General features: G+C 57.7%; 2 protein-coding genes across 4 annotated transcripts in view; both read left to right on the top strand.

Annotated features, from left to right (window-relative positions):
• The window catches only part of CRHR1 (corticotropin releasing hormone receptor 1), a 49851-nt gene extending 40082 nt beyond the window's left edge, over positions 1-9769 (top strand). For 2 of the 3 annotated variants that reach the window (XM_036837781.1, XM_036837784.1), the window contains exons 5-13: positions 4104-4210; positions 5010-5130; positions 5353-5506; positions 5800-5860; positions 8010-8082; positions 8297-8433; positions 8672-8807; positions 8995-9036; positions 9536-9769. In XM_036837781.1, coding sequence (XP_036693676.1) covers positions 4104-4210; positions 5010-5130; positions 5353-5506; positions 5800-5860; positions 8010-8082; positions 8297-8433; positions 8672-8807; positions 8995-9036; positions 9536-9676 — 972 coding nt within the window. In that variant the 3' untranslated portion in view covers positions 9677-9769. The remainder of the gene's footprint in view (positions 1-4103; positions 4211-5009; positions 5131-5352; positions 5507-5799; positions 5861-8009; positions 8083-8296; positions 8434-8671; positions 8808-8994; positions 9037-9535) is intronic. The other variant, XM_036837782.1, reaches the window with a different exon arrangement.
• Positions 9770-17572: 7803 nt separating this feature from the next.
• SPPL2C (signal peptide peptidase like 2C) lies at positions 17573-19660 on the top strand. The gene has a single exon (XM_036837780.1). The coding sequence runs from the start codon at positions 17573-17575 to the stop codon at positions 19625-19627; it is 2055 nt and encodes a 684-aa protein (XP_036693675.1). The 3' UTR covers positions 19628-19660.
• The last annotated feature ends 2239 nt before the right edge of the window (positions 19661-21899 follow it).

The raw sequence follows: 21899 nt of genomic DNA, 5'->3' as shown, positions 1-21899 counted from the left end.
GCCTCGCCAGACCCCTCCCCATTCCCAAGACTCCCCGTCCCCTCCTGGAGCTACTGTGAAAGAGGAAGAGGAAAGTCGCCAATTAACCAAGCAGCCGATTTCTCAGCTCTGGGCCCGGACTCAGCCCTAATTAAGCATCAGCGCCCCAGGAACTGAAGATAATGGATTCGCAGAACCACTGCCTGTGAAATGAGACTTGTGAGGGCGCCCAGAGGCCAGGCCAGGGAGGAGACCTGCCCACAGCCATCACCAGCAGGGGACAGGCCCCCAGCCGGGGAGCTTGCTTCATGCATGGCCCAGCCCCTGCACTGACCCCCCAGCACCAGCCTGCACCCTCCCCACACACACACTTGTCTCCCTCCACTGCAGAGACACCCCAAACTGCCCCAGCCAGCTCTCCCGTCCCCCCACCGCTCCCTTGACACTTGCACACACTCTGCGTCCCTCCCCTACACTCTGCTGAGCACAGGGAGCCCTGGCCCCCGGCACATCCTGGCAGGGCACACACTCTGATGGGACATAAAAGGGGCTCTGGGGGTGTAGGCTCGTGGGCCGGTGTTCACTGCTCGCAGAGGGGGTTGGTTCGACCAGGGCTTCTGGAATGCTTAGGAATCATCTGGACTTCTTGCTAAAATGAAGATTCTGACTCTGGATCTGGGGTGGGGCTTAAGGTTCTGCATTTCTCAAGATTCCTGCAAGCTCCTAGGTGATGCTGACGTTGCTGGTCTGGGGACCACACCTTGGGGAGCAAGGGGCTGGAGTGCCCAGGGTGGGGTGAGGGAGTAGCTCAGGAAGCCCAGGTGGAGAGGGAGAGCCTCAAACTGGGGTGGATGGGGGTGGGAGAGAGGCTGGGGCAGTGGGGACCAGGCGGGGAGAACCCATCATGCCATCCTGAAAAGGCATCAGGACAGGTCTGACACTGCCACCACTTGGGACCAGGTGTGCCTTGCAGAGAGTCTGGTCAGAATTACGTATTGGATTCTGGTCATGAGGGTGCAGAGGAGTGGCTTCTGCCCAGTGCCACACTGTGCCACCCTCTTCAGGGTACTTACCTGCCAGTCTCTGGTCTCCAGACTGGGCAAGGACAGAGTGCTGTTCAGGTCCCCAGGGACTGGCTGAGTCCATGGGTCCTTCAGGCATCCCAGCTGCTTCTGCAGTTAACGGTGGCTTTCTCTCAGGAGGTCACTGACTGTCTCTCAGGGTGTCATCAGCATCTCTTGGAGTGTCACTGGGTGTCTCTTAGGATGTTGCTGGCTGTTCTCTCCAGGTGTCACTGAACACCCCTCAGGGTATCACTGACCACCTCTTGGGGGTGACTGGCCATCTCTCCTGGTGATGCCGGTCATCTCTCGGGGTGACACTGCCATCTCTCCAGCAGTCTTCTCGGGCTCTCGCTGCACCGTAACCCCCCAGCTGCCTTGCTGTTTCTCAGTTTGCATCAGGCTGATGTGGCAGGTGAGAAGCAGAGCTGAGAGCCAGCCTGGGCCCTCCAGCTCGAGGAGTCAGGCAAAGGTGGTCCCCTGCGTGGTTTGGCCCAATTCTCCCCTTTCAGCCTCAGTGGAGGAAAGCCCTCATGAGCCCCCAACCTCCCCATAGAAGCTCCCTGAGAATTCTGGGCCCAGGACGAAGAGAGCGCTTCTGTTTTCAGTCCCTGCTTATCCCCCCAAGAAATGCACCGCGGGGACAGAGGAAGGAGGGTCTTTAAGGCCACGCAGACCTGGATGCCGATGCTGGGCCGATTATGCAGCCCCTTCAACTGGAGAAACGGGGACAGTCTCAGAGGGCAGTTGTGAGAAAGAAAAGCAGTGACGTCTGTAAAGCCCCTGGCACAGTGCCCAGCATACAGTCGGTGCTTAATAAATGACTCATGCCACCCCAAACCAAAGGACCCCGGCTCGGCCTGCTGTGGGGGGCAGTGAAGGGCCTCCCTGCACACTCTGCTCATCTTGCCCACCTGGGCCTGTGCATGAAGCTGGGGCATCACACCGTTCTGGGCTCCACAGTCTCTGCCATTACCCAGGGGCTTCGCAGCATGGATCTGTGGAAAATTTAATAAGAGGAAATTAAATATCAGTTCCAGACAGGCTGGATGTGTGCATATCTGCTGGGGTCTCTGGTCTTGGCATCTACCGCCAGGCACTCAGAGATGCTACCCCGCCGCCCCCCGCGTTTATACGATGGCAGTGAATACCCTCTGCCCCTCCCACCCTCTCTCCCACTGCCATTTACACCTCGCTGGGTCTCAGCGCTCCAGAGCCTGAGCTGCTAATGTGATTTCCTGTCATGTTCCTGAAAGCTTCTTCCAGGAAAACCAGCCCCTAGAACAGAGCTGCCTGGGCCTTCCGGGCCTCAGAGCTGCTTCGGTGAGGATGCCCCTTCAGAAGGGGGAGAGCGGGGGCTGGGGAGAGCGGGGGCTGGGGAGAGCGGGGGCTGGGGAGAGCAGGGGAGGGAGGGCTTCACCCCTTCTCAGATGCCTGTTAGGTGTCCTGCTTCAGAGGTACACCCCTTGTCCCTGGGTGGGTGAGTTTAGGCCTCAGTTTCCTCATCTGGAAGATGGGTAGGGCTGGACTTGATCCCTTGGGACCAGTTCTGATGCCCGTGGATTCTGTAATTCCGACAGGAGGGTCCACAGAGAGCCAGGAGCTCTGGTGGCTCTGAAAGGGTGCACAAGTCTCCTGCGAGCTTGTCTTTTTCTCAGTACTTGCCAGTTTCCGGGCATCATCATGCCCATGCCCCACCCCAGAATTTGGAAAGGGTGAGGGAGGGAGGGGTTACCAGGGACCCTCCCCTCGCAAAAGCCAGTGCCTTTCCAACATCTATTTTTCCTTCCTGCACTCGACACACAGTTCGCGGCGCTCCACCGTGTGCCACACTCTGGCTCTTTTGCCCCTGCCCTCTTGGGACCTACAAAAGGGTGAAGGGGGCCTTTGCTCTCGCGGGGTCAAGAGTCTGCAGAGAGCTGGGCCCTGGAGACCCCAGTCCACCATCATGGGGTGGGGACCCGTCTTCTGCCTCAGCACCTTGTCAATATGCACATGAAGGTGAGAGGCGGTTTGAAGCTGAGTGACCTTGAACGAGTCCGTGTACTTTTGGGCCTGTTTTTCTTCAAAATAAGGTACAGACCCCCTACTGGCTCTTCCCCCAGTGTTGCCTTGAGGGTTTGAGAAGATAACAGATACGAAAATACTCTGTAGGGAATTCCCTGGCGGTCCAGTGGTTAGGACTCCGAGCTTTCATCACTACCGAGGGCCCGGGTTCAATCCCTGGTCGAGGAACTAAGATCCTGCAAGCCGCACAGCGCTGCCAAAAAGAAAAAAAAAAAGAAAGAAAATACTCTGTAAACGGGAGGGCTTCCACACTCATGGAGCGAACTTTGATTGGAAAGGGGCCTGCTGCGTTTCCCAGCTTGCATCAGTGTATGAAATGAATTAAGTAATAACATTTGGGAACTTTGATTTAGTCCTGGGAGAGGACCCCATTGACTTCAAGCAGACCCCCTGGGCCAGGGGTGGGACCCGGGAAGCAAGTTACACAGCCTAGAGAGGTTTTTTATGGTTTCTAATGATTCTGTGGATGCTAATACAGAGCAACTGCCCTTTCCCCTCCTTGCTGATAGGAGCGGGCCTCAGCTGCAGTGGGAGGGATTTAGGGGTGATGGAGAAGATGGTGGCTCAACTCAGAAATGGGAGGAGGAGAGAAGTCCTAGAGGGTTGGTCTTCACCCACAAGGGCCACCTGGTGTTGGGACTGAACGGAAACGTGAACATGAGAGAACATCCGTGAGCCGTGCATGCGTGTTTGTGCACACGGAATGGGGAACCCTATGTGTATGGAGATTCAAGTTAACTGATATTTTTCCCACAGCACGGAGCAGTGCACAGAGCATGGGATTGGGGGACAGACAGACAGGCATAGACTCAGATTGGACGACACTGCTCTAGGGCAACACCTCACACATAGCAGGGGCTCAGGAAGGGATAACTATTGTTATCATGGCCCACTTTGTCCCAGGCACCTGTAGGGGTGGGCTGTCCTGGCACATCCAGTGGGCACAGGGGCGCAGCTGTGAAGGAGCCTCACCTCTGCCCCTCTCTCCTGCCTCAGAAGAAGAGCAAGGTACACTACCATGTTGCCGTCATCATCAACTACCTGGGCCACTGCATCTCCCTGGTAGCCCTCCTGGTGGCCTTTGTCCTCTTTCTGCGGCTCAGGTGAGGAGGCCCTGGCACTGTCCCCCCGCCACACCCCCCAGGCCCCAAGCAGGGGGGAGAAGTAAGATACAGGAGGCAGTAGTGGGCTGGGGGAGTCCTGCTCCCTCACCTCAGTGGGAGCAGGTGACAGATACAGATGTCCCAGGTCTCTTGGAACCTCTGGCAGGGTCACTTCTGCAACCCTGCCCAGTGACTGCAGAGGGGAGGGGGATGGCCAAAGCCCAGGCTCACCTGTGTCACCCACACCCAGGCTGGGCTGCACCCATTTGGGAGACCAGGAAGGTGGAGCCCACTCTGGGTTTGAAGCTGCCTGGGCCCGAAGCTGCCTGGGCCCAGCACAACTGCGAAGGATGCAGGTGGCAGTGCCAGCCAGGTCTGTGCCAGGAATGGGGGCTGACAGCAGGGGCTGAGCATCAGGGCTGAAAGCTGGGAGGGAGGCAAATTGCTGGAGGCCTTTTATGTTTTCTGAGCCTCAGACTTGGAGCTACAGGGAGGGAAGGGTGCTCATGGGAGAAGGGGCATCCCTAGTAGCCAAGCAGCCCCTGGTCCCTGCAGCACTGGCCATGTGGCAGGCTCTGCCCCAGAGCTTAGGTCTGGGTGGGCCACAATTAGGAAGGGACCTGTGGGACATCAGGAGAGCCACTGCCGCCACCTCCCAGTGTGACTTACTCAGCCCGCCCTGCTTGGAGCCCCGATTTCCCCATTCATACATCCGGGCTGGAGTGATGCTGGTGACCTATCCCTCATCTTCTCTCTCCTCCTCTTCCTCCTGTCACCCCCGCTCCCCTGCTGCCCGCAGGAGCATCCGGTGCCTGAGAAACATCATCCACTGGAACCTCATCTCGGCCTTCATCCTGCGGAACGCCACGTGGTTCGTGGTCCAGCTCACCATGAGCCCAGAAGTCCACCAGAGCAATGTGGTGTGTCCTGGAGGGGCAGGCCCAGGGTCAGAGGAAGGGTCTGGGTGGGGCTGCCTTTGCAGAGGAGGGACCGGAGCCGGGCCTTGGGGCCCATCACACAGGAGTGGATGCTGGGGGGGTGCCCCATCCTGCCGGGAGGAGGCCCCGGGCCTGGGGTGGCCCGCTGCTTCCTCCCATCCCCCCTCCCTGGTTAATCATCGCCTCTGATGGGGTGGGCGGCAGGGCTGGTGCAGGTTGGTGACAGCCGCCTACAACTACTTCCACGTGACCAACTTCTTCTGGATGTTTGGCGAGGGCTGCTACCTGCACACAGCCATCGTGCTGACGTACTCCACCGACCGGCTGCGCAAGTGGATGTTTATCTGCATCGGCTGGGGTGAGCGGGCCAGCCCCCTGCCCTGACCCGCCATCCTCTCCCCACCCAGACTCACACCGCCTGGCTGGGGGCCTGAGACGGAGGCCGGGTTAGGGTGGTGGGGTGTGCACACAGCCCTCTGCCCCTACTTGGGGGGCAGGGACGAGGGGAACATCTTAAAGGAGGCATGATAGGCCAGTGAGTACCTGGGGAGGCCCTGCCCGCCTCTAGGCCCTGGGCTGCGCTGGGGGCTTCCAGGCCTGCATCCCCCAGACTCCACCGACAGGTCCTGTGACAGCCGGTCTCTCCCCCAGGTGTGCCTTTCCCCATCATCGTGGCCTGGGCCATTGGGAAGCTGTACTACGACAATGAGAAGTAAGTCACCTCCTCTTCACTGCCCTCAGGGTCCCCTGAGCCCCGAGATCCAGGCTTCCAGCCCCGCTCTGCCTGATGCTCCTCAGGGACCTTCAGCCATGTCACCTTCCCTGTCAGGGCCACAGTTTCTCCATCCACATAGGGAGGGTGCTGGGGGTCAGATTCAAACTGAGTCTCCCTAACAGTGTTCTGCCTGAGGTGGGGCTGGACAGGCAGGTCCAGGCTCTTTTATCTGTCTCGGGCTTTCACCACAGGCAGAATAGCCTAAAGGTTACTGGCAGTCCCTGGAGCCCAACGACCCAGGTTCTGAATTGTGGCTCCCATCATTAAGTAGCTTTATGACCTTGGGCTAGTTACTGCAGTGTGCCTCAGTTTCCTCATCTGTAAAATGGGCATCCTCATAATAGTGCCTCCCTCAAAGTGTTGTTGTGGGGATGACATGAGTTAATATATGTGAAGCATTTAGAATAGGGTCTGGCACATAGTAAATGTCATATAAATGTTTTCTATTAATAAAGACTTGTTTTAACAAACGATTCCATTGATTTAATAGGAACTGATCCAGACAATCTCAGAGACTCCTTCCAGCTCTAAAGTCCTGAGGGGCTGTACTTAAATGGAAGTAGGTGTTCCCAATCACCCCTGAAAACTGCACTTCCGCTGCAGTGGCTCTCAGCCTTGGCTTGTGTTAGAATCACGCAGGAAGCTTTAAAAAGTACCGATGACCAGGTTTGACCTCCAGAGAGTTGGATGTTATTGGTCTGGAGTGTGGCCTGGGCACCAGGATTTTTTAAACCTGCCCAGGTGATTCTAATAGGAAGCTAAGATTGAGAACCACTGAAAAAGAGAGGCAGAAAAAGTGGACACAGATGGCCAGCGGAGGTTCCAGGATCTTCTTTGCCAAAGTGTTCTCAGGAACCCACTGTCTGACTGGAGTTCCAGGCGGCCTCCATCTCCATAGCTATTCCTCTCCACCCATGACAAGGAGCCTGGAAAATTATATTCACATTTAAGAAGGATCAAGGTGATCCCTCCTGACTCCGGCCCAGCCTGGCTGGCTCTCTCTGCATTTGCACAGCCAGTGGTATGGGGGCCTGAACTGGGAGTGGGGGGGCAGCTGACAAGCAGGACTAGGGCTTGGCAGTGATTCCAGAATGGTGGCCCGGGTCTCAGAACAGGAGCATTGTAAATCCTGGGCGATGGAGCCTGTGCCTGCAGGTGTGCAGGTGAGTACAGGGAAGGAAGAACAGGTTTCCAAAAGCTGCCCAGTGTGTGTGTCTGGGCGCATCTTGGAGCAAAAAGGATGGCTGAGCGCAGAGGAAAGTTGGTCTGAGCGTCTCTGGAGCTCCACCTTGTGGTAAGGTGCTGACACTGCAGCAGAAGGGATCCAGGTGTGAGACCTGAGAGAGACCTTGCAGGCTCTGGGGCCAAGGACTGGACCTGGCCCCAGGACAGCTTGTGTTTGGTCTGCACCGTGTTTTTTGAAAACTTGAATTGCTTCCAAACTTTGAAAAAGTCAAGAGGTTTCACATAAAAATCTCATTTTATTGTTTATGGAAGCATGCTGAGATCTAGGTACTGCAGATCTGCATACCCGAGGGTCCATCATCTCTGCACAGGACATGGGACTTCCTATGTGCCTCATCCCAACCCACTCCCCAGACCTCCCTAGGTCTTGCTGGAGGGAAACTCAAGAAAACGAAAAGCAATTCTGCCTCTCACGACAGGTGGAACCTGTAGAGTCTCTGCCTCTAGGTCGTTCAGGCTGCCATTAAACAAATTCAGAGATTGTTAGCTACTGAACATCACTGCATGACATGTACAGGGTAAGGCCCCCCTCGTGGGCGTGCACCAGAGACACAGTGGGGACTGAGGGGAGCAGTGTGTGTTGGACCCATGCCTGTTCTATTCAGTGGTCTTTTCCCCAATCCCCCTCTCTGCCACAGTGCCTGCTTCCAGCTTTACATCTCAAAGGATGCTATCCATTCTGCAGATGGAAAGCTATCTTGACCTTCTGCCAGGGTTGGAATTGGGCCACCCAGATCCTGGCTTTTGGCTCCAGTCCTGGCCTGGCGAAGCACTGTTCCTCCCTCATGCCACTGAGCTGGACCCAGGTGACCCTCCTCCTCTTACCTCTGTGGCCTTCTAGGTGCTGGTTTGGCAAAAGGCCTGGGGTGTACACTGACTACATCTACCAGGGCCCCATGATCTTGGTCCTGCTGGTAAGAACTTGGGTAGGGGGACAGGAGAGAGGGGCTCAGTGGGGAGGGGCAAGCAGGGCTTACAGTGGACTAAAAGGATCCCTCTGCCTAGAGGTGGCGGGCAGGGGGCCAGGAATATGTAAGGGCTCATGAAGATGGAGGGAGAGCAGCAGGGGGGGCGGAGGCCAGACCTGGGACAGCTGAGTCCCTGCCCTGTCCCCCACCTTCCCTCCAGCCTCTTGCACGCACCCATGCCCAGGCCATCCCACCATGTGTCAAATTACAGATCAATTTCATCTTCCTTTTCAACATCGTCCGCATCCTCATGACCAAACTCCGGGCATCCACCACGTCTGAGACCATTCAGTACAGGTAACCAGACCTGCCTCCCCCACCCATGGGGCGCTTCAGAGATCCCAGCCTCTGACCCAGGGTATCCCCCCAGGCGTGAGAGTCCCTCCTGAAACCCCAGCTCCCCTTGTCTCAGACATTCCGGGGATCTGCTACAGCCCTCCCCCAGACCCGGTCCTTCCCACCAAGCCAGAGGCCCCAGCCTCCTTCCTGGGTGGGCTGTGACTCTGGGCCTCCCCCCCTACCTGCCCCACCCCAGGAAGGCTGTGAAGGCCACTCTGGTGCTTCTCCCCCTCCTGGGCATCACGTACATGCTGTTCTTCGTGAACCCCGGGGAGGACGAAGTCTCCCGGGTCGTCTTCATCTACTTCAACTCCTTCCTGGAATCCTTCCAGGTACAGCCGTCCCCCACCCCAACCCCTCGCTCCAGCCCTGACTGTCCCCTGCACCTCTTCGGGTGGGGATTCTTCCAGGCAGGGGCCTGGAGGAGTGGGAGGCTGGGGACAGAAACGGGTCAGCTCCGAAGCTGGATGGGGCCGCACCTGCCCCCGTCCCTTGACCCACCTTCTCCCTCCATGCCAGGGTTTCTTCGTGTCTGTGTTCTACTGCTTCCTCAACAGCGAGGTAAGGACCTGGGGCCCCAGGACTCGGGACGGCAGGAGGCCTGCCGGAACCAGAGACTGTCTGTAGACTCCTCCTGCCCGAGGTGGCAAGCCCACTTCTTTGCTCTCATAGGCAGTAGGTGTGGGAGCCAGAAGCCGGGGCTCCAGTCTCATCAATGAGTCTGTGAAATGGGCTGTTGAAAACCAGGAAGCTGAGCCCTGGGACAAGGGGTGTATGTAGGTTGAGGGCAGGAGATGTGTATGGGTTGAGGGTAGAGATTCTTCATGGCAAAGGCCATATGGCACCTTTGGGTGGATTTGAGAAAGGTACCCCTTGCTCAGAATGCTTGAGAAAATTGTCCTAACAAATATGCAAATCAGCAATGTTGATGATTGTTGCCACCTCCGACATGGCCCCCTGTGCACGGCTCCCCTGTATAGCTGCTTGTGGAAGCCCTGGGGGAGGGAGGGGGGGTCCTGAAACCCGGGCTCAGACCTTATGCTCTGCTCTGTGCCCACAGGTCCGCTCTGCCATCCGGAAGAGGTGGCACCGATGGCAGGACAAGCACTCGATCCGCGCCCGCGTGGCCCGCGCCATGTCCATCCCCACCTCCCCCACCCGTGTCAGCTTTCACAGCATCAAACAGTCCACAGCAATCTGAGCTGGAGGGCCATGGGGCGGCCCCCAAGATCCATGGCTGGGGAGATGGTCACCAGGCTCAGCTGGCCGCCCTGTCTGTGGAGGGGACCAGCTCTCTCCCACACCCTGTACCCCCAGGAGTAGCTGGCACTGAGAGCCCGGGAGGCCCCTCCCGCACCCCCAGTTGAGCAGGAGTTCCAGGCCTCTGAGAGCAGTCTGGGCCACGGGATGAATGGAAGATACCCTATAGGCCTGCGCTGGGCCCAGGGCCTCTGGCTCCCCTTTGCCCCAAGAATGGAACAGAAATGGAGTGGAGATGGAGAGCAGGGAATCCAAAGCAGCATGTGGGTCCCTCCAAGAGGTGTTTTTTTCCCAGAGCACAAGATGGCAGCCCACTGGAGACCCCGGGATGTCCTCAGCGACTGTGGGGGGCCATCCGCTCCTCCAGGGGCATCATGGGAAACTCTTGTGACAGCATTCCAGCCACCGTGATGGTGCCTCCAGGCCTCAGCAATGCTGTCCAGCACCCCTGGGAACCAAGGCCATGTTGTCCGAAGCCCTGCAGACATCGTTAGAAATCAGGTGGCACCATCAGACATCAGGCCACATCACCGAGATCCTCCCAAGCCACCAGAAATTCATGTGACCCTGTGGCACTGCCACCAGAAATGCCCTGCCTCGCTGCCTTGCGCCCTTGGACCTTTACTACCCCACAGCCCACATGGGTTCCCCCTCCTTAACCTCCTGCCCCAGGTGTCTCCCCCTCCGTGAGATGATGGGGAGGTGGGAGGGTGACAGAGTGTCCTGGAGCAAAAGCCAGTGTGTGCCCCAGCCAAAGCCAGCCTCCCTTTGGGGGGCAGAGAATACTTGGGGCCACCCAGCCTGCTGTTTTCAGTGACCTGGCCTCTGGGACAACCCCTCTGCTGGTCAAAGGGACCCTGTGGCCCTTGGATGACCTCATTGGGCAGCATCATTAGCTAAGCAAAGATAGAAGAGGGTGGGGCACTCAGCCCCCCTCTGCCCCGAGTTCCCCAGAGCAGGGCCAGTGGCTCTTGGGGCAATCAACCAGCTGACCGCTTACACCCCTGGTAAGGACCCAGCCACATCCAGAGATGCTGGACAGCCAGAGCAGGGCTTTGGGGGAGTGGGGCCGGGAGATGGGGGTGGCTAGTGTAAATAATAATATTTATCTTTCAGCCAGCACTTGTGAAGCCTGGTATGTGCTAGGGCTGGGTAGGGAGGGCACCACAAAGAAATGGAGGCCACCTTCAGCCTTTAGGGCCACCGTGTGGTTGGGGAACCAATGGCACTCAGACACACGCCAATGATGGGGCGCTAGGGGAACCACTGAGGTCCAGGAGAGGACTTAGGAGAAGGGCATGGGCCTGCGGGGACCAGGTAAGGGCAGCTTTTGTAAGGGGGCGAGTTGTAGGGAGAAGGTGTAGGACACCACGGGCCGGGCACAGCTTGAGCACAGGTGAGTCAGTGGGACCAGGCCGAAGTGTGTCCCAGCCCCAGGGGAGGAGGTAAGCTGGGAACAGGAAGGAATTAGCAAGCAGGGGAGGCCGAACAGGCTTGAATGCTGTCTTAGCCTGGAAACCCCAGAAGCATACCAAGAGACAAGGCTTCGAGAACCAACTCCAGGGTCGGGGCACACACGCCCACCACCGTGGGCAGCTGCAGCCAGTCCTGCTGCGGAAACTGGGAGAGCCGGGTGGGACCCACACCTGCGTCGTCCCACCCGAGGGACGAGGGATGTGTATCCACCAGCTCCTGGGGGACAGTAATTCCCTGCACCTCCTGCGGAGGCCGGGAGAGTGCCAGGCACAACGTGGGCCACGTCCTCGGGGCAGGAGGTGGTTGGGACATAGAAGCTCCACCCAACACACTCAGGCCCAGGCCTTGCCTCTGAGTCTCTGACCCGGAAGGAGGGTCACACAGGGGTGTGTGTGTATGCACGAGTGCAGGGGCACACAGGTGCGTGTGCTATCAGGACACCAGGACAGACAGATGACCGTGGTGCTGGGAGCCCCGAAGCTTCTGCTGGGGGAGGGGAGGTCCAGTGGGTGAGGATCTGGCTGCCCCCCGAGGGAGGAGCTGGGGGTGTCCCTGAAGACCATGTGGGGTACCCTGCTCTGCTAACTCCCCAAGCGCTGTCCCCTAAAGGTGGGAGATGGGGGGACCAGCTGAGCAGAGGAAGCCATGAGGAGAGGACCAGGGGCACCAAGACGGAGATATGCTGACAGCTTCCAGGGCAGCTGGGGTGGGACAGCCGCAGAAAGGGTCCTAGCTGACAAGAGGGACCAGAAGTGACTTGAGTCTCAAATGGCCACAAGTGAGGCACCTTTCTCAATGTTGCCTTCCACCCAATGAAGAAGTGAGAAAGCAAGGCATTTCACGGACAATGTTGGGATGTGGGGGGCTGGGGGCATCCCAAGGACAGAGGAGCCTGAGAGGGGCTGGGGGGGGCTGTGAGGGGGTTTTATAGGCAGGGGGTCTTGAAGGGGCCAAGCTGGGGCGGTGCCCCTTTTCCTGCTTGTGCCTCCGGGCCGTTTTAGCTGATGGGCACCCTTCGCACGCCTACTGTGCGCTCAGCTCTGTGGGCGGGGGGAGGCAAGCAGCACCCCCAGGACGTACGCCAGCAAAGGGCTGCAAAGCTCAGAGCTGCCGGCTCTGGAAGGTCGTGGGAGGACATCCAAGACGAGGCCGGTGGTCATCACAGAAGCTGCAAGGGGTCCCTGGGGCATGGGCGCTGTTTCACATGAACCTCAGGATCCCTCTTGTCCAGAGACTGTAAGGGTAGAGGGGCTGCTGAAGCACAGCTGGAAACATCTGGGCTGCAAAGAACTGCAGCCCCACCTGCCAGGGGCAGGTGTGCTGAGTTTAAGCCTTCCATGGGCTGCAGGGCTGGAGTCAAGGCAGGCCCCTGATGGGATTTCTGAGGGTCTGCCCTGAGGTTCGACTTGTGGGTGGGTGGGAAGGGAGGTCTCTTGGGGCTGTGGCTGTGTGATGGGCCAACAGACACACATGTCACCCCACTGTGGGAAGGGGCCGAGCAGCTGCAGGGTGGGGATCACTGCGGGACAGGCCCCTCTCTCAAGCTGGGAAGAATTTTTCTCCATGCCACACGCAGAGGCTGCAGTTCCCTAAAAGTTACCCCACCTGAGCCCTTTTCTCCTTGGGTCCCTCCCTCATGGGCACAAATCACCAGTACAGGAAAAACCACCCTGTGGGGTTTGGGTTTTCCAGTTCTGGCTCCCCCCTCCCTGAGTGTGAAGGCATAGCCCCTGCTTTGGGGTCCTCGGCTTCCCCCACAAGGCCTCCTCAGTCCCCCTGCTGCTGATGGGACCCAGACTGGGACCCTGACAGACACCCTGGGACCTGAAGTCAGGGCAGAGGGTGCAGATCAAGGAGGAGGGAGGTTTTGGAATCCAGATAATAATTAATTGAGGACATTTGTAGGTTGCTTTGCAATCCACAAAATCCTTTATAACATTCATGGAAGTAGGGAACAGAACCAACCCATTTTACAGACGAGAAAACTGAGGCCAAGTGACCCCCTTGAGACCAAAGGTCTCTGGCTCCAAATCCAGGCCTCTTTTCACCCCATCAGTTGACTGAAGTCACTGGGCTTGGGTTTGGGGAGGCCAGGACTGATAAAGCAGCTCTGCGGGGAGGGGACAGAGAGGAGGCCTCAGGGTTTCAGATCGGGGACGTGTCCCAGGTAAAGAGGGAACCGGCCCAAAGACGGCCCGGCCAGTGTCTGGCTGCTGAGCCCAGCTGGGTGGGAGCGATGAGGGTTCTGTACATCCAGCAACCCCGTCCCCACCTTCCCAACATCCTGCACCCCTCCACTCCTTAAAATGATGCTTAACCGCAAACAGTACAGCCCAGGTCACCAGAAGCCTCTGTGGATCTCCCTGCCCAGCCCATGTGAGGGTGTCACTGGCCTCCAGTTCAGGGGTCTCTCAAGCTCATCTCATCCAGCCCCCTGACTTCAAACTGACCTGCTCACCCTTGGTTCAAACAGAGGGGGTGCTTCCTACATTTCAGCAATACTATCGCTGAGCACTTACCGGGAGCCCCCTTGCTAAGCCCCTTACATACTGATGTCATCTACTCTTCATACCACCCTATGAAGCACCACCATCTTCCTCATAGGAAGGAGCTGTTATCCCCACTTAACATACGGGGAAAGTGATGCCCAGAGAGGTTGAGATGTGCCCAGCAGTGGCATGGTTGGATGTGAAGCCTGTCTGGCCTCACTTGGCCCCCACGGTGTTAACCCCTGTGCAGTGGGAGTTCTCTGTAGCGTTCTCCTCCCTGACCCACCGCTCCCCCCAATCCTCTTCCTAAGGAAATTCTTCAGTTTCTTCAATTTTGTGGACGAACAGTGTTCAGAGACGAAGCCAGACGCAGGAGTTTGTGCCCAACAAGCGTGGGCCTCAGGTGGGCCCACTCCCTATCCAGCCAGCCCAGCCTCCAGGCCAATCACAGGCTGCCTGCCTCCCGGCGTCCCCAGCCCTGTCCCTGCTCCATTTCAGAGCGTCACCTCCTCTCTCCTACCTTCCACGGCCCCACTACCCCTGCAGATCCTGCTGGGCAGGCTTGGGTCAAGAGAGGCCTGGAGCAAGTATGTTTTTCAAAGCTCTCAGTGTGTTGAAAACACCAATGAGATCATCATCTGGAAATAACTCCAGAGACCACTTTTGGCCACAAGGCTGCCACCCACTCCCTCTGCCCCTCCAAGGGGTCCAGGACAGATGCCTGCTGCCCAGCCTCATTGCCCACTGGTCCAAGGCAGGTGGGGGCAGAAGCAGCGTGCTCCTGCCTCTCTTGCTTTCATTACTGGGGGTTTCAGGGGAAGAAGAAGATGGTAATCTGGTCCCTTCTCAGCATCTGTACCATCTCTAGAACATGCAGCTAGGACAGATCTGGGCCAGGAAACAAGGGCAGTGCATGGGCCCGGTGAGCTGGGCACCATCCCACACTTCCTGAGCAACCCCACTGGGCTGAGACCCATTGCCTGGGACCTGCTGCCCTCTCTGCCCTGAGTGGATAAAGATAAGTGTTCCAGGTGCCACCTACATCCCCAAACAGAAGGCAGAGACGTTGCCCCTGGCCTGCCCTGGGCAGCGACCCTGAGAGCCCAGGCCATAGCTAAGGGGGGCAGTGGGGGAGGAACAGAAGCTGGAGATCAGGGGGATGCCCTCAAGGAAAGGGGTGGGATCTGGGGAGGGCATAGGGGAGAGTGGGTGATGCAGAGTCTTAGAGCAGAAACACAGCCTGGGGAGTGGGCATCGGCCACTTGTGTGACTGCGCCTACCAGGGCATCCTGCAGGGCACCAAGCAGCCACAGAGAGGAGCAATTCCATGGCTGGGGGCTGGGGGCTGGTGCTGGGAGATGGGTTGGGGGGATCTGGGGAAGCAGCAATTGGACAGACACCCAAAAGCCTTCTGTGAGCTGGGTCCCAGGAAGAGCCTCAAAGGAAATGAGCCTCCAGAGAATTCGTTGAGCCCAGGCCACCAGGAGCCTAAGGGTAGATCGGGGTGGGGGAGAGGCAGGAGCAGGCTCTGGGGGGCCCGTGTTTTTGAACCCCAAATGGGGGCATATGCTGGTCTGATTGGGTCCAGAAGAATTACAATGAGGCCTGTCCTGAGCACAGTGTCCCTGGAGGGGACCGGAGTTGCTCCTTGTTTTGTTCTTGTTAAAATCGTGGTAAAATACACACAATATAAAACTTAACCATTTCAACCGATTCAACATATTAATACCCTCACAATGTTGTGCAACCATCACCTCTATCCAGTTCCAGAACTTTTTCATCACCCTAATGAAACCCCGGACGCACTGAGCAGTCACTCCCCATCCCCCCTTCCCCCAGCCTCCAGCCACCACCAACCTGCTTTCTGTCTCTATGGTTTGCCTATTCTGGATATTTCATAACAGTAGAGTCGTGTGATATTTGTCCTTTTGTGTCTGGCTTCTTTCCGTTGCTTAATGTTTTCAAGGTTCATCCACATTTTAGTGTGCCTCAGAACTTCATTCCTTTGTAGGGCAGAATGATACTCCATTGTACGGGTAGACTGCACTTTCTTTATCCATTCATCAGCTGAAGGACATTTGGGTTCTTTGCATCTATTCCAAGTTATTGTGAAGAGTGCTGCTACAAACATTCAAGCACAAGTTTTTGTTTGAACACCTGTTTTCCATTCTTTTGGGTATATGCCCAGGAGTGGAACTGCTGGGTCATATGGTAACTTTCTGTTTAACTTATCAAAGAACGGCCAAGTGTTTTCCACAGTGACTGTACCATTTACAATATTCCCGCCAGCAACATATGAGAATCCCAATTTCTCCACATCCGTGCCAAAGCCTGTTATTATCTGTTTTATTTTATTTTTTTATAATACTACCCCAGTAGGTGTCTTAGTCTTTGGTTTTTTAAAAGACCCAGAGACTTCTCTGGTGGCACAGTGGTTAAGAATCCGCCTGCCAATGCAGGGGACATGGGTTCGAGCCCTGGTCAGGGAAGATCCCACATGCCGCAGAGCAACTAAGCCCGTGCGCCGCAACTACTGAAGCCCACGCTCCTAGAGCCCGTACTCCGCAACAAGAGAAACCACTGCAATGAGAAGCCCGCTCACCACAACAAAGAGTAGCCCCTGCTCGCCGCAACTAGCGAAAGCCCACGCACAGCAACGAAGACCAAAAAAAGAACAGGGCCTAGAGTCTCCCGGATGTGGTGGAGCTGTCCTTGGAGGTAGGGCCTGAAGGACAAGCACGGGCAGCGGGTGAGGCCTTGGGCCAGAGATCAGAGCTGCAGTCAAGCCACCAGGGAGACGGGCAGGCCCCAGGCAGTTCCCTGGACAGGGCAAGACCTAAGGGTCATGTCCAGTGTGAGAGCTGGATCTGGGAACCGGGGCTGGGGCCCATGGGGTGGGCTTCTCTGAGCCTCGGTTTACACATCCATGAAGTGGGGGTATTCAGGTAAGTTTAAGCTGCTGTAACAAAGAGACTCATAATAAGCCAGTGGCTTAAGGAAGATAATGTATCTAACAGCCCACGGTGAGCCTCCCATGCTCCATGCAGACATCCAGGGACCTGGTTCCTTTCACTCCCTTTCTCCCCATCCCTTAGGACAACGCCCTCCTCTCCATAGCCAATGGCCTGTCCATGACTGATTTGTGAGAAAAGGAAAGGGACGGACGAGGAGCCCCACAGTCTCTGTCTGGGTCCCTGAGGGACTCACATCATTTCTGCTCAATTCCATTGGTGAGAAATGGCCACGTGGCCATTCCTAAATCCAGGGGAGTCTGGGAATAAAATTCCAGTCACGTGCCTGCCCAAAGCGGCATGATTTAAAAGACAGCTCGCAGCCTCGTGCTGGCTGGGTGTAGTAATACCTCCTTGCAGGGTGCCGTGAGTACAGGTAAAGAACCTGGCACTTAGTAAGAGTTTAATAAAAGTGCACAATATCACTGAGGTCAGGGCTCCCAGGAGCCTTGGAAACTCTCTGGTCTAATGTCCTCATTTCTCTGCAGTTGAAGAAACAGGCACAGAGGGGAGAGGCCTCTGCCCGGGTTGCCCAGTGTGTAAGGGGCAAGGTGGGTCCAGAATCCTGTCTGGGACCCTCAACCCCATCCTCTCACCGCTTGTTTCAGATTAGCTGGTCCAGCTCCACTGGGAGCTAGGCAGAGTATGGGGACCCAGATGACCTCTCCACCCAGAGGCAGGGCTGGGGGACAGGATCCCAAGAGGCTGCACAGCTTTGTGACTAGGTAGGTGTGGCCCTGGTTTCCTGGACAGAAGACAAAGCTGCTGCTCTGTGACAGAGGGCCACACCCAGCCCCGAGAGGGGGCAGTGGGCTGTGGGCAGCTGCCACACTGAGACGCAGCAGCAGGTGCCTGAGGAGGATGGCGTGCCTGGGCTTCCTCCTCCTCCTCCTCCTCCTCCTCCTCGCCAGCACCATGGCCCGGGGGGAGTACGCTGTGGTCCACGTGGTGTCAGACAACTGGAGCAAGGACTACTGCGTCCTGTTCCGCTCCGACTATGTCACCCTGCCCCGGGACCTGCACCACGCCCCACTCCTGCCCCTGCACGACGGCACCCAGGCACCCTGGTGCCCAGGCGAGGACTCCTCCCACCAGGCCCACCCCGGCTCCCCCAGCCAGCGGCCCCTCCGCCAGACCACCGCCATGGTCGTGAGGGGTAACTGCAGCTTCTACGCCAAAGGCTGGCTGGCTCAGGCCCGAGGAGCCCACGGGCTGCTCATCGTGAGCCAGGTCAGCGGCCAGCAGTGCTCAGACACCACCCTGGCGACCCAGGACCGCCACAGGCCCCTGCCACACCTCACCATCCCCGTGGCCGTGCTCCGCTACACCGACATGCTCGACATCCTCAGCTACACCCACGGTGGCGCCGGGGTCCGCGTGGCCTTGTATGCACCCCCAGAGCCCATCCTTGACTGCAACGTGGTGGTCATCTTCATCCTGGCTGTAGGCACCGTGGCCGTGGGCAGCTACTGGGCCGGAGTGACCGAGGCTGACCGGGTGCAGCGGCGCCTGGCCCAAGGGGGAGGGGGGCCTGGCAGTCACAATCAGCAGGAAGCAGTGGCAGCCCAGCAGGGGCACGAGGAAGAAGACGCAACAGTGGACTTCACGCCGGCCATGACGGGCGCAGTGGTCACCATGTCCTCCTCCATCATGCTGCTGCTCTACTTCTTCTACGACTGCTTTGTCTATGTCATGATCGCCATCTTCGGCCTGGGCGCCAGCACCGGCCTCTACAGCTGCCTGGTGCCCGTGGTGCACCACCTGCCCCTGCAGCAATACCGGTGGCCCCTGCCCCGCCGCCGGGCCTGTCTGCAGCTGCCCCTGCTGCTGCTGGCTGGCCTGTGCATGGTGGTGACGGTCCTCTGGGTCGCCTACCGCAATGAGGACCGCTGGGCGTGGCTCCTGCAGGACATGCTGGGTGTGGCCTACTGCCTTTTCGTCCTGCGGCGTGTGCGCCTGCCCACCCTCAAGAGCTGTGCCTCCTTCCTGCTGGCCCTGCTGGCCTTTGATGTCTTCTTTGTCTTCGTCACACCCCTGCTCACCAGGACCGGCGAGAGCATCATGGTGGAGGTAGCCTCGGGCCCGGCAGACTCCTTGAGCCACGAGAGGCTGCCCATGGTGCTCAAGGTGCCCCGGCTGAGCTTCTCGGCCTTGACCCTGTGTGACCAGCCCTTCTCCATCCTTGGCTTCGGTGACATCGTGGTCCCCGGCTTCTTGGTGGCCTACTGTCACCGCTTTGACGTGCATATCCGCTCGCGGCAGGTCTACTTCGTGGCCTGCACCGTGGCCTACGCTGTGGGCCTGCTGGTCACCTTTGTTGCCATGGCGCTCATGCAGATGGGCCAGCCCGCCCTGCTCTACCTGGTGTCCAGCACCCTGCTCACCAGCCTGGCCGTGGCTGCCTGCCGCCAAGAGCTCACCCTCTTCTGGACTGGCCAGGGCAGAGCCAAGACCCCCGCCCGGCCGGTGCCAGGGCTCTGCGGGGCCCCTTCAGTTGGCTTTGACCAGAAGCAGGAGCACGCAGCAGACGTCCACAGAGCCAGCGAGCTTGAGGGGGCCACTGAGCACCTGGCAGGGAACTTAGACGACGACCTCGGGAAGGACACGGCTGAGATCGTCACCATATCTGAGGAGGAAGCCACCAGTCCTGAAGGCCACAGTGACAGCTCTGAGGGCTGGAGTGATGCCAACCTGGAGCCTGATGAGCTGCCCTGTACCCACCCTGGGGCCTCAGAGGAGCTGATGCCACTGATGCCAATGGCCACGCTGACACCACTGATGCCACTCATGCCGCCGCCCTCGGAGCTGGGCCACACCCAGGCCCAGGCCCACGATGCTGGCCTGCCCTGGACGGGGCTCCACAAGAAGAAGGGCCTGAAGGTAAAGAAGAGCATGTCGACCCAGGCTCCCTTGTGAACCCGGGGCCCTGGGACTTGTGCCTCTGGACTATTGCAGAGCAAAGCCATGTGTGGCAAAAAGAAATAGGGGCATTAAAGATATTCCATATCTACCCAATGGAGCCTCTTTGTTTGTTAGGACTGTAAGAAAGCAGCAACCACGGAATAAGTCCATGCAGAGACTGGAGGGTCCTTAGGACAGACCCCATCTCTCCCTGCAGCCCAACCCCGGCCTCACTGCCCATCTTTTTCTCATGCTCAGGTCCAGTTGAACCATGACTCTTCCTTGATCACACCACGTTCTCTCCCTCTCTCTTTGCACATGCTTTTCTCTCTGGCTGAGATACCCTTCCCATCCCAGACAGATACACCACAGCCCAGCTCCCTCGCTCACTGGAGCATTTCTAAGCAGCCTTCGTGTGTCAGCTCACTACCACCCTTCCTGCTGAGCTTCCCTGCTCTAGGCATCCTGGACGGCAACACCACGCCCAGCACGTGCCTGCTGCCATCCCCCTGCTGCAGCCACAGACATCAAGTATGCGCCTACTGTGTACACCACCCTGTGGTGGGCACAGAGGGAGACTGCTGTCCAGCTGGGGGAAGGGTGGGGGATGGAGAACAGACAAGAAACAACTTGAGAATCATCTCAGAACGGGGATGGAGAGGTTGGAGCCGGAGTGGAAGAATTTAGGAGACCACGGCTCTAGTTCCCGTGCTTCCTTCCCTGATCCTGGATGATGGACCAATCTCTTAACCCCTTTGAGGTTCAGGAGTCTCATCTTCAAAATGGGACTTATACCATGTCCGCCTGGAGGCAGGGGCATGGACAAAATGACCTCTTGAGGACCCCACAGTTTCTTTAGTTTTATGATGTGTTTATATGTTGCTTAAGCAGAGCAAACAAACTCTGGGGTGAGGGAAGGCTTCCGGAGGAGGCTATGTGGGAGGGGCAGTGCGGTACCGTGGTTAGAGTTCTGGAACCAGCAGCCTACTGGAAATTCCAGCTCCACCACTGACCTGTCCTGTGTCATTGAGCAAGTGATTTCACCTCTTAGTGCCTCGGTTTTCTCACCTGTAGAATGGGATAATAATAGGACCTACTGTGGGGGTTTGGGGGAGGTTTGACCGCATTGGCTTATATACGAGGACTGACGCAATGCATGTAGGGAGATCGATATGAATGTTAGCTCTGTGTATATTACTCCCCTTTGTGAAAGGAGCTGAAAGAATCAAATCCAACTCCTACAAGCCTTTGGGTTCTGGCCCCAACTTCCTCCCCTCCTCCCCTCCACACCCAGCATTCCTGCTCTTACCACCACCAGCGAGCACACACCAGCCCCCATCACACACATCTTCCCCCTGCCCCCCAGGACCTTCCCACGTGCTGGGTCCTCTACCTGCAACTTTCCACTCCTCCTACCCCCAGAATCGGGTCTGGCCAGTTTCTTGTCCGTCCAGCCCCAACTCAAATGCCCCCTCCTCATGGAAGCCTACCTTGATGACCCTTCCTAAAGCAGCCCCTGGCCTCAATCACATCACCCTATACCCGGTTCATTAGTTTTCTCATCTCCCCCAGTCACGTCAGCTTGGTGAGGGCAGGGAACCCTCTGTCTTGTTCATCTGTGTAGAACAGGGCCTGGTATGTAGCAGGTGCTTGAGTTATATTTGTTGGAGGAATGAATGAATTAATGAATCATGGAATGAATGAATCAATGAATTCTGGGCAAAGCCTGGCCACCGCCTGCAGTTCTGACCCAGACAATGAAGTGAACCTGGGCAAGAGAGGCAGCCCTCCTGGGAATCCTCACCCATCACAGCCTTCCAGACCACCCCCTGCTGCAGCCACAAGAGTGTGAGCCAAGGGTAGGTCTTGTCTCAACCCACCTCACTTAATTCTTGAAGCTGGTTGTAATGAATGAATGCATGAATGAGTTGCTCCAGCCTGAACACCATGAGGGAACACCCCAGGCCGCCTCCCTGGGGTACTGCAGGGCCTTGGTCAGTGTGGAGATGAGACTCTGAGGGTTCTGGCTGGGCCCTGGAGATGGGGAGGAAGGGGGTCAGGTAAAGGGCATCTCAAAGGAAGTCCCACTCACTGGGGACGAAGCGCAGCCCCCGCGGCAAACAGCATCTGAAGGCCGGGTCTGGACAAGGGCAGAGCAAGGAACCCGGGCCAGGACACTGACCGGAGGGGTTGGCAGCCCCTTCTGCTGGAGCCAGCGACCATCTGGCCTGGACAGAGGGGCCTCCTCAGGCTCTGGCTCACCTCCAGCCAGGGCGGCCTCCCCACT

Source organism: Balaenoptera musculus, chromosome 20 (genome assembly GCF_009873245.2).
Source record: "Balaenoptera musculus isolate JJ_BM4_2016_0621 chromosome 20, mBalMus1.pri.v3, whole genome shotgun sequence".
NCBI lineage: Eukaryota > Metazoa > Chordata > Mammalia > Artiodactyla > Balaenopteridae > Balaenoptera > Balaenoptera musculus.
Note: the sequence above shows the minus strand (reverse complement) of the source record. Positions and strands in the feature narration are given on the sequence as shown.